Source organism: Rhyacophila brunnea, unplaced genomic scaffold (genome assembly GCF_057557595.1).
Source record: "Rhyacophila brunnea isolate RB1 unplaced genomic scaffold, BYU_Rbru_1.0 scaffold_4, whole genome shotgun sequence".
Classification (NCBI taxonomy): Eukaryota; Metazoa; Arthropoda; class Insecta; order Trichoptera; family Rhyacophilidae; genus Rhyacophila; species Rhyacophila brunnea.
The window spans coordinates 19,693,640-19,707,030 of NW_028233068.1; the positions used below are offsets into that span (position 1 = coordinate 19,693,640).

A 13,391-nucleotide genomic window follows, 5' to 3' on the forward strand; every position below is an offset into this window, starting at 1 on the left:
GGTTCGCGATGTCTAGTTTACTTTCGTTTTTCTTCGGCGTCCTTGGTGACTAATGAATATTGACAGACAATATTTTTTTAATAATGTATCCATACAACATATTTCTTAGATATTATTGGAGTCATGAAGGGATGATAAAAAATACTGTATAAAGAGTGAGTCAGCATTTTGGCGCTGCCTAGGGGCGGTATTCTGTTTAGGAACGTCACTGATACCATATCGTAATTAATCCTCGGTTGTCCAAATTCCAGACTTATATTACGTTTGTACATAATACATACTGTATAACTCAGACAAACCATAACTTCGGTTAATATAAACCATAATTTTAATATTAATGCTGCTTCAATACTATAACCATAACCGGTTCACGATATCATACAAATCAGCATGCAACCTAATACGGGATAATATTAAATACTTGCCTCAGACGTCTACCTACGAATCATCGCGTTAAGAGTCACGTAGTGTAGTGAGCTTTTGTTAGATAAATGATAGTGGATTTTTTTTTGAAAGCTTTCATGGCTAACATTGGGTTAATAGTGTCAATTATTTTAATGATACTGTTACGAAATAAAGTAACACCTATTGATGTATAGAAAATACATATACATAATATAACGTACTGTGTGTGACTGGAACTGTTATATGAAACAGTCTCCATGGGATTTCGGTAGCTAATCGGTACACGAGCCGGTCATAAAACTTTTCAACTTTAAACCCGATTTCATTCGGCCAATGCATTAGGAGATTGGTTTAAGTTTATATAAAGCTCGCAATACCGTACGAATTTGTATATTTAAACTATAAAGCGTTTAACGATAGTCTTCAATATTATTCCCATTGGTATGTTATGGAAAATATTAAATTTAATAGCCATGCTACTGTTACGACATTGAAGCCGAATGTAATTTACATGAAGTAAATTTATGTGTTACTGCTATAAGTAGTAACCTTCAAATACCATAATTGTTATGTAATATATCCATTGTAACTATATTGCTGGATATTTTTGTATAATGTTTGGTAAAATTAACTGAATTAAGCAGGTAGCTAATAACTAATTTGTAATTATTAATATAGTAGATGTTACATCGTCGTGATTATAAGCCTGGATTAATAAACTGCTGGAAAAAAGTCTCTCCAAGCTGAAAAAGTAATCAAAAGAAAAGAAACGAACGATAAGTGCGAATGAGAAAGCATTCGGCACGCTTATATCTCGGCAATATGCGTTAAAGTAAATATAGAATTTCTACGGCTGAATTAAATATTTTTTGTACACGTCGCCGGTAAATATTGGATTGAATGACTCCATTCATTCAAAAGCTGCGAGCACGTATTGATGGAATTTATTGTTTTTGTGTCAAATATAAAGTTAGTGGTAATTATTTTTCGTTAATTTAGTAGAAAATAAGGTTGTGCTTAAATTTGGTAGCCGTACTGAGACACAACATGATGGCATAACAGGTTCATAGTACAGTTAATAATAATAAAAATTTTAATTGAAAATAAATATTAATAGATTTAAGTTTTGTATTATTCCATTTGAGTCGTTTTTTACGACCCGGGTTTCGCCTTTCGGCATCTTCATGCACTATTCGCACTCACCAATGGTAAATGTATATTTAAAACTAATACAGTTAATTCTTGCTTATATAATAAAAGTACGTAAAAACTTTATTACCTATACCTACATACTAAGTAAAGTATCTAATAAAAAGTAGTATAAAAATTCAATCTTTTAGAATTTTAATTCAAATTCAAACCCTCGGTCAATAGTATTAATATTATAAAATAAACAATATAATATTATTATAGTCGATTCTTTTAGAGAAGTGTGATTAATATATATATACTAGCTGACCCGGCAAACGTTGTTCTGCCATATAAATTATTTCTAGTGAATATTTTGGTTGTTAAATAAAAAATAACGAATTTATCGTAAGTGTGTGGGGATGAGATATATGACAGAAAGAGGAATAGAGCGCTGTAGACGATGACCGCCGATAAAAACAAAAAAACATCAACCATTCATTTTCTCAATTCAAAATGAGTAATGATGTTCATAATGAATGAATTACCTGTGACAGGATCTCGTTGTTTAATGTTTATGCAATATCCGTCTTGTTCCTTCCAGAAAATTAGCGGATATTGGAGAGCGTCGTATGAACAGTGTGTGTCAGCGATGAACTCCAGATTATTGTTTCTTCTATGAATCACGATTTCTCGCGTCGATGTGTGGTCGCCAACCATGATTACAGCAATGTCGTCAACAACAGGCGCATTGAATCGAAGCACGTGCTCTCCAGCTGGTGTTTTCTCATGATTGATGACAATAGCGTGATTGTCACTTTGCAATTCGTGCATGTGTGCTTTGAATAATTTCAATAATTCATTGTGCTCATTCAACAGGGCGTCCAGTTTGCCGACGATGCGCCTGGCATTAGGCGAATTGAGGCTATTGTAGCCGCAACGTGCATCCACATGATTGATGTCCTCACCGCCCATGAAGTAGATTTGTAAAAATTTATGTGGTTCGTTTGGCATTGGCAGCAATGAGCCTACTTTGTGGTATACTTGGCCTTTGATTTTGAACGTAGAATGGAATTCTTGATCATATACCGCAGTATTGTGAACTATTTCTGTTGCTCCGAACGAAGTCTTTTGGAAGCATGAATTGAATGTGCGAATGGACTTCAGGAACAGGTTTGAATCTGGAACCGTGCCGATGAGCAAGCCGTTCAATGGTTCTGGTGGTATCTCAATTTCTGGTAGTTGCACTTTTCCTGATGCGTAACACATCCCGGCTGAATCATGTTTGAATTTGAGCGCATGACAATGAGGACATTCTTTGTCCATAGCACCAATCAACACTTTCGGATGAGCGGAATATTCAATATCTGGCTCGTACTCGAATGCGAGACGAAGGAACGAAGCGGATGTAAATGTTCGATGTACTTGTTGGCGTTGTCGGTCATTTGCTCTGCGTGTGTTAACTACGAACCGGCGCGCTTGGCTCCGTTCCAATTGTCGTTGTTGATTGCGTCCAGCTCGTGCCTCTTGTGATTGGGATGCACGCAATTGCGACATGCTTACACGCACGTTTTTGTTATCTTGTTGGATTTGTTCGTCTGTTCTTTCTGCTCTACTATTTCGCATGTTTGTTGCTTTATTCGTTCGACGGCCCAAATGGCCCCCTTGCGTCTTGATGGCATTATGCACTGTAATACACGCACATAAAAATAGATAAATTAAAATAAATCGTACAAAATTTTGCACGCACTGCGTTGTGATATGTCGAATGAAATGTCAAAATGACGCGACGCTTCTCTTGAATTCTTCTCGGACGTAGCGCCATCTGTCATTCAACAACATAAATAATTTCGTTCTGTTTGAAATACGAACGACGGTTAAATTTGTTCATACAAAAATAATAAAATCGCGATTAAAAAATGGGAGGGTGGGGGTAGGAGGGTGAAAATTTGGAGTTATAGGTACTTTTTGATGAAAAATAATAAAAAAAATACAAAAAGAAATTTTCAAAAAAATAAAAGAAAAATTTTTTTGGATAGAGATACCCTAATCACCTAGCGGTATGAAATATACTTGTTGACCTATTCTCATACCTAACAAATATACATAAAAAAAAATCATAAAAATCGGTCGAGCCATTTCGGAGGAGTTCGACCACAAACATCGTGACACGAGATTTTTATATATATAGAGATATATATATTTACTCATATCCAGATGACCGAGTGGTAACATTTCGGCTTATAGTGTCGTTGATCCCGAGATCGATTTTGGTAAATTTACATGAAGTTTTTTAGTATGTGTTTGGACCCAGAGTATATACCTACTAAGCTGAGCAAGTGGCTAACATACATTTCTCGTAAAACAAATATCTGTTAATACAACTCTGTGGAGCCCTATATTATAATCTCCTTAGCCGCGAGCATGGTTATGTGATATAATATTCATTGACCAAATATTGAATTATTTCTAATTATTATTTTTTTTTTTTTTTATTAAAATATTTCTAATTATAAAAGTTGAAAATGCCAAATAAAATAACGACAAAGTAAAAATTATCAATGTAAATTTTAATTCTATAAAAGCTTTATCACATATTTGTATATGTTTTTTTACGGGGTTATATATTTTCATTAATTACTTATCACGCATCTACCCTTTGTTTGATTATACATAGGTACTATAATAATAAGTACCCGCCCACGTATTTATTTTGTGAAGTATGAACGAATAATGTTCCATGAAAAATTTTAATGTACATAATATAATATGCTGATAATATTGTCTCGTACCTAAATCACCTGGTAAGTAATTATTTAAATTGTATTTTATTTTTTTGAATGTACTATGCTCGTAATTAACTTATCATAATTATAATAAACGATTTATTTTATTCAACGAATAATTCACAAGATTTGATAATGTAACATTGTATATATTGATATACATAGTTTGAAAACATCTCATGCATATACTGCCCTGCTAAGTAAAGAGACAGTGTTTTTGGTTTTAGTGAAATGAGAACCCATACCCTTTCTCTTATATTATGTAAAGTTATTGAATTGTTTTGACATAATCTCTAAATATACACAGTGTATTGATAATTTTACATAATATAAGAGAAAATGTAGTTTACAACATGGGTTCTCATTTTTCTTAAACTAAAAACTGTCTTTACTTAGCAGAAATAAATGTTCAACGAAGAACTCGTCATTTGATTAAATGTTACACGAACTCATGTTTCACGTACTGTGGCGTACGAATAAGTGTCCAGCGGTGAACTATTTACGTAAAAATTTCCGGATACGATTTTAGTCACGCCAACGCTAAAAGCGTCGTCCCAAGTCTTTTCAGTAGCTATATTTTGACGTTAGAAGTTTTCTTTTGTAATCAAAAATCCGTCAGTGTCTCGAAAATTGATACTCAACATTTTATTTATAAATTTTCATGTCTATATCCGAAGTAAAATACGATATTATAGCTCGTGGGCAGTGCGATAATACCTTAAGCTATGACCTTTATGTATGTGGGAGTCGTGAAAATCTCTTTGTCGAACATAATATTATGTTATATGGGAGATATAATAATATATCCTCACATATTATGTGGATTAGGAAGTTTAATGTTGTATTACGAAGCGGGGATACGACAGCTGAGTAATTGCGTATTTTATGATTCGAGGCTGCCCAGACTGGCTTCGCCCCATCACAAAATAGCCATCTCGCAGATGAAATGCCACCATACAAAACTTGAATACTTGAGGCATCTATTTTTCTACGAGTATGGTAAAACTTTACTAAAAATATAATAACGATCTATAATGTCCATAATCTCTCAAATAATTTAAAAATCCAGTGCCATACAGAAAACTTCAGATAACTTGTTTAAAATTTATAAACCAATACCGGCCTGTCCGATTTGTTGCTTATGGAGGATTAATCGATATAAAAAAATGAGATATAGTTATTATTTGTATCAATCATTTACGACTAAACCACAAAAACATCGATTACTACCATATAACACTGAAGTGCAGACTTTGAAAATATATTATGTTTCGTTTAATTATTAAACCACGATAATTGAAAATTCCAAATAAAATATAAGTAAGTACATAATTTTGAAAACACTTTTGAGAACATAATATATTAAAAAAAAATAGAAAAAAACTTTTTGAAAAAAGTAAGACTCATAGGAATCGAACCTGCATCTCTCGGATATTGCGCCTACGCACATTGACCACAATGCTAAAGGAGTCATACTTAATTACGACAAATTTTAACTAATGACTCCCAACACTCACTGAAAATATACGATATATTATAGATAGGTGATATAGCTAAAAATTGAATCATTTATGGACATCTTCTGATATACTTACCTATATTTTTTGGAGAAAAATAGCTTTATTTGTGTTTTCATATAAATATTATATCAACGTGAGTGACACGCATTTAAGTAAGATTTCTTAGAATTATTAAAATTTTCGATAATCTAAAGGGAACTAATTTCACTATCTTTCTTAAACGGTAGTTTTACTGAAATTTTAGTTCTTTTTTTTAAATCAAAATTGAATAAATGTTATCGCACTCGATTATAGATTTTTTGCATTTTAGTATAAGTCAGTTGGCTGCGATATTGCAATGCGGTTATTGCATATTACGATATGTGATTGTATCTAGGGAATCCAATCCCGAGCCAAAATTCTGATCCCGGGATTTCGGGATTACAATTTGACGATCCCGGGATCCCGGGACTGGTCCCGGGATTGGCATTTTTTCCATTGTTTATTATATTTACAAATAACATTGATAAAATCGGTCAAAAATAAATCTAGTATAATTTATACTATTTAAGAAATTTATTGTTAATATTGTATACGTTCAATCTTGGAAATACACAAGTTTAACGGAGTAAATAATATTGTAATTTAAATAATAATGTGAATTTAATAGGAGATTGCTGCTTCTGATAGTAAAGACTTAATAAATGGATTAGCGAGATTTAAAATAGTAAAGCAAATAATCATGGCGTACTTATGGCTTTTCCGCTTCATAAATCTAATTAGTCAGACAAATATGAAACTGCCGTAAAACGTATGATATCATGGTAGAATTACTTTGTTAAAAGTGCGAAGCATTGTTTTTTTCCAATCTTTCCATTTTTAATAATTTATGTGAAAAAATAAAATTAATCGCAACCTACACATGGGTATAAATCAAACTTCATTCAAACTCAGTTTATTTATAATGTAGTTATTTTTTATTTTAAAGTATTTTTTCTGTTATATTTTCGCTTTTATTTTATTTTCCATAAAAATTGATAAAAAAATCAATCCCGAAATCCCGGGATTATGTTTATCAATCCCGGGATTCATAGGTATCGAAAATAGCTCGGGATCCCTAATTGTATCTGCGATGATCGCATTCGACCGAATTGAATGTGTACATTCAAATGGCAGTGATTTTACTTATGCAATGATCGTATAACATTTACATACATTGTAATGCAATAGCTCATATAATCGTTTTGATTTTGAAACGATATTTAAAAAAAAAATTTTTTAATTCAGCAGTCATTGAAAAAAAGTGGCAAAATGATGGCAAGTCAATTAAAATGTATTATATCTTTCTTATGAGTGTAATTTCTGAAAAACTGTTCTAAACTGTTATTTTTTACTAATATTTTAGAATACTCTGCTTAGAATATAGGTACTTATATGAAAGAGATTATACATTTTTGTTGATCTGTACAATATTTTACTAAAATAGAACATGCTATTTTTGTTTCCGGAGCCTTCAAATGAAATAAACAAAAACACTAAAGCGATCATCGCATAAGTAAAATAATCATTTCAAAGATAAAAGGCTAACATTATTTTACTAAATATGGTAAATTAATGTTTGATAAAATATAATTATGAACATGTAATCAGAAAAGATTACCCGTGGTTGACGTACGAGCAAAACTTTATAATACACACGCAATATAAGCATATTCATGAAAACAGACTACGTAATATCGTATGCAATTACTTGATAATAATATTCAGTGTACCTGGCATAAGCTTAGCACTGTTGATAGCGTTAATTGCAAGAACACCTGCCGAGTCGCGTTAGTAAAGGACTTGAGTAAACATTGTAAATCGGAACAACTCTTTATTACGTAAATAATCGATAATATAACACGACGTGAGTAATTTTTGTAATATTTTATAATTTACGAGTAGGTACGGCACTGATATGACGGTAACTCACGATATTCCTTTTTTAAAGTTTGCCTTAAGTTTTGTAAAAGCTTTAATTCTACGTCACTTATAAATTGTCTTTAATTTAATTTAATTTTCATGGAATTTCAATTCATAATAATTTTGTCATTCAAGTAACTAGTCCTAGTATAGTGGAGGCAAACATATGGCACGCGTGCCACCAGTGGTACGTGAGATAATTTTGAATGGCACGCGTTTGAAGAGAAAAAAATACGTATAGGTAATAATAATAAATGGCAGATCGCATTGTATAAAAAATAGCAGGCAAATACTCTCCAAGAATAAGCTTTACGTTTAATTTAAATATATAATTGCAAAGGTCGGTCCTTAGATTTTATGCGTCATATATAATATTATCGCACTAATCTCATCAGGCGGCGGGAAATCTCGCGCCGCGAACCTTGAAGTTTGATTGATTTGCAATACTTGAGACCACTGTAGCGAGAGAATGCCTCATCTGATCGGAGCAATTCTGGTTGCAATTTGTGCGTAAATGGGGTGCCGGACGAAATCCTGAAGGCCAAAATCTCAAATGGCCGAAATCCCGAAAGTTTAAATCCCGAAAGCCGAAATCCCGAAGGCCGAAATTACGAATGCTGAAATCCCGAATGGCCGGAATGCCGAAAGCCGAAATCTCGAAAAATAAAAAATACAAACAGTGATAATTGCGCAATCTTAACACTTATCTTGAATTGCGCAAGGTTTAAAAAGAGAAAAAAACCATTTTTTGTAGAACAAATGTGTTTGTGTCTCTCTTTCCACAAAAAATGTTTTTTTTATGCGTAAATGACCAAGCTAATTAATACATTAACAAAAAATTTCATTTCTGCCCACAAAAAATGACTGCACCAAATAAGAAACAAAAACTTGGTTAAAAAGTTATTAGCTTTGTATATAAGTATGAATTCCTAACCTTTGTCTGCTGGGTTGAATTCCGCTTCCAACTCGGCCTTGGTGGGTTCGGGTTCAGCGTTCTGTGCACTCATCGTCTTTTCTGTCCCGTCTTCTCCTTGAGTGGTTTTCCTAGATTGGTGTCCTCTGAACACCGCTTGGATTTTCGTTGCTGCCTTCTCTTCCTCAGCAGTTCCCGAATCTAAGATTTCAGTCAACTGCTCTGTAAAAAAAGAAAAACACATAATTAGTTTATAATAAAGCATCAGTTGTAATAATACACGTCTATTTACCACAGCCCTCGAAATGGAAAAGTTTACGAACCGGAACGCTCGACAGATTTCTGAAGATATTTATTATTATTATTATTTGACCATGTCCTTTCCTAATATGATCATATAAGCCTCAACAGAGTGGAGGTTGGTTTGTGTTAACAGATTTTGTTTTTACGAGGAATGGATGTCAGCCACTTGTACAACCTATTAGGTCCATACACTGACTCATACACAATCTGAAAAACTATATGTGTACTTGCCAGACCCAGGATTCGAACCTGGGACCCACGGCGTGATAGGCCAACGCTTAAGCCGCGTGGCCACCGTGGGTGTATAGATATTTAGTGTAGAAGATATTACAATTTTATGTGTATTTCATAAAAATAAGTGTGTTAGATTTTCTATTATATGGCTTATATAGCTCAGATGGTCAAATTAATTTTTCCACGAGGCGGAGCGATAATTTTACCAATTTTACGAACAGGAACGGCGCTCCGGTTCATTTCAAGCCCCGATTTAACATAAATCGAGAAAAGTCATATTGTTATCTGCTTTGCTAACTGAAAAAAATCTTTATCAACAACACGAATAGGTGACTATAGATTGGTGTATTGTTAATCAAATTGTTCGTACATCAACATTGGGCAGAATGCTGTTAGAATGTAGAAACGAAAAGTTTTATACCAGATGTATTATCCGTAATAACAGGTAGACACGAAATACCAACTAACTTTCAGTATTGGAGAGTTCCAAAAATATAAAGTAGCATAGCTTGGTGTGGAAAGGTGCATGTTGTGCATGACCCGTATGAACCAAAATTTAAATATTTGGACAAAGGAACGAAGGAGCAAGAAGGGTATAATATAGAGTAAGTGAGCGGACAAAGACTCTCAATTTCTCTGCAGCGGTACTACAAAAACGATCTATGCGCTGTAGGTCTCGCGGTCGACCATCGCTGAATCAGCTGAATGCAGAACTATTCTAACTCACATTTGAAATATTTTGCAGAAAAGTTTTTTGAAACAGCTTACTTCAGTTATTTATTATTTATATGGAAATGTGTATGCACCATTTTATTCATCAATAGTCCTACTAAAATATGATGCATCCATTTATCCATAAAAATAAAAAATAATTTCAGTAAGTTGTTTCAAAAAACTCTCTCCTCAAAAATTTCAAATGTAAGTTAGAATAGTTCTGCATTCAGCTGACGAATGCTTGTCCTATGTCCCAATGCTGGGGCGTGGCAGGGAGAAGTAAATAATGTAATAGAGAATAGAGAGAGAGGATAAAAACTTTCAATATAAATAAGGAGTATAGGTACTTTAAGATAATATAATCGCTGGAAAAATCAAATTGTCAAGTAGTTAATACCTGCCGCTAATCACCGAAATAGTTAAGCGGAGGTAGGTATATAACAACGTGGTACATTCAAATATCACTCAGTCTAACATTATTTATGACTGTTTGTCTATGTTTTATTATTTTGAATATAATATATATATATATATATATATATATATATATAATATATAGGAACAGATGTCACTGTTTGATAAAAATAACAAAATAAATGTTATTATTATCATCAATCACAAAAAAGCATGACATGCAATGTCAGATACCAACTGTTAGTAATGTATAAGTCTCGACCAAAAATTAATTGTCCAAGGCTCAAATTAAACAAACGTTCCATCAACATATTATTATGAAGGAGGGATTTCGCAATGTAGTCAAATGAAATTAATATACAATGCCAGGGTAAATAATCATATGAAGATGTAGGTATTTGCTATTCTTCATATTCAAATATAGAATTTTTGAAACATTAACTAAAGCAGTGAGAGATTCAACTAAATGTAACGATTGTATAATAAATTTATATGTGTGATAAGATTGCACTTGCATACTAAATTCGATATAAGATACATTAAATATAATTCGCTAATATATTATGAAAGAAAGATTCTCAGAGCAATAATAAATATTTTCAGAGAAAGTGGACTGGTCATGTCCGATGAATGGACTTGGCTTGACCAGCTGAAGCCGAAAAAACATTCAGTTTGAGGAGTGTTAGGAGTCACGCATTACGTTGGTTGCATGGCATAATTCAAGATGAGCAAAAAAATGTAATCTCGGATTGTAGAAAGAAAGCAAAGTATAAACTAGAATTGGGAATTTCACTGAAAAAGACAATGATACTGTCATCAGTGTAAACCTATAATTAACATATATCGGTTATTGTCTGTTTGGTGGAAGCTAGCGGCAAACAAATTTTGAAAATAACTGATATACTGGATTATTTGTTAGGTTAGCTTATCATTTTTGAATTCATGAAAATTGCCACTGTACCTGCCTGGCTTCCAGTAAACAGACTCGTACCCATATCCTATTGAGAGATTTTTTGCATCGCATCAATGTGGTGATTCAATATAATATAAGATTGCAGTATTTTTTTGTCACAATGTCTCAACCTCATGAATTAGACATTGTTTCTTAGCATTCTGGATGCTGGGCTTTTTATGTGTTTCGAAAAAAAATATAATCACAAACGATAACCACATTCTTAAATCTTATGTTATACTTACATATGTAACTACAACATAATACATTCAGTTATCACGGATACAATATGCAATATCAAATTTTAATGGAATGAATAATTATTATTTTCATCACATTAAAACCTTTGTATCAAAATTTGTAGTCTTCGATAACACGGATAATAGATGGAAAAATTGTGATTGATTTATTTTATAAACTATAATAGTATGTAAGTATTACTTTTTTATTATTCATTGTCTACACCAAGGTTTCCCAAACTTTTTCCGCAATGGAACGCTTCGTAAACCCAAAAATTTTAACGGAACGCTTATTTCTTAGATTGATTCCTACTAGTCAAAATTAAAAAAAATGTTATTAAAACACATTATTTATTTAGTAATTACATATTTTTAAATATACAACTATAATATAATATAAACATAAAAATAAGAATAAATAAAGCACTTAGGTAATGACTTTGATAATTGTGAGTCCTTGAATTGCGTATCTTCTTGATTCACAATATTGGTAAGTTGCATTCTAATATCTGGTGTGGCGTCGAGCCTGTTCCTGCACTTTGATTTCTTTGCAGCATAAATAGAAAATTCCGCTTCGGATAAATAGGTAGTAGAAAATGGAAGTAACACAATCATGGCCCCCACATTCTTAAGCGGACCCTCAAGTTAGGATCTCTGGCGAGCCCCCTACCTATCTCTAATGTTAAAGGCAGTGTGATACATCACATTAATATTTTTCAAATTTTGTTACAGCTCAAATTAAGGGACCGTATTTAGTGTATTATTAATTATTTTTTTCTAGTTTTAATACATCTACTTTCATCATGGAGTTGCAGATTCAATACGCAATAATCAAAAATTATATCGTTCAATTATATAGTTTAAAATTAACAAAAAATGTTAATAGATATGAAGTATAATAATTTTTTTTTAACTATTAAAGCAAATTTATGATGTGTGTTTATCTTACTTATCTGATCAACACGCCACGCCGGGCCCACCCAGAGCCCGTGCCCCCAGGCTAAAGCCCTGTCAGCGCCCCCCTTGTGGGGGCCATGAAAACAATAATAGCTTGTTTTGAAAAATTGACTTCTGAGAAACTCGCTCAGAAATCATATAAAGGCTGATCTTTAAATCAGAGTCACTAATTAAATCAATAAGATTTTCATAGTCACTTGCGCTTAAGCCTACTGGTTTAGCTGTCACGGAAAATGGAAAATGGAACCCAGGAATCGTCCTTACTAGTTTTCAGAAAATATTGCAAAAGTGTCTAAAACCTTTCCAAATTGTCGCGGAACACCTATTCAGGTTCGGCGGAACACTGGTGTTCCGCGGAACATAGTTTGGGAAACCCTGATCTACACAATAATATGTAACCATTGATATTCTTATTATAAAAAACACATCTTTCTGAAAAACCTCAAAAAATCAGAAAAAAGCAGTTGAACCGAATGAGATTCAAATCATTCACTGTCTTTACAGTGCTCTAATATTTTCCAACGATTCTAGCAAATTATAGCAATCGAATAATTTGAATGCAGAATTTGTTATTATAAATAATTCGCAAGAATTGTAGATGGAACGATAGCTTAGAGACAAATAGTACTCACCAAGGCAGAAGTGATGTGAGGGAATCTCACTCGATATTTTTATATTAAGTATGTTTGTTTATGATTTTATAATTTTTAAGTTAATTAGTGAAAAAAATCATATTTATTATTTGAAAAAACAGAGAAACTACAATACACATATCTTAAACAACCCTGCCAGCATAATATGCACCGCCCACGTTTGTACTAAAAGGAAATCCTTTCATATTCCACTCGCAAACAACTCAGACTGTTGAACAATAATTCCTTTGCC

At 32.7% G+C, this 13,391-nt stretch overlaps 1 protein-coding gene across 1 annotated transcript in view; it reads right to left on the reverse strand.

The window, feature by feature from the left end:
- Nucleotides 1-13,391, reverse strand: part of LOC147067052 (uncharacterized) — a 536,511-nt gene that overhangs the window by 337,040 nt on the left and 186,080 nt on the right. Inside the window, exon 3 of the mRNA XM_085953678.1 lies at nt 8,715-8,915. Within this exon, the coding sequence (XP_085809804.1) occupies nt 8,715-8,915 (201 nt within the window). The remainder of the gene's footprint in view (nt 1-8,714; nt 8,916-13,391) is intronic.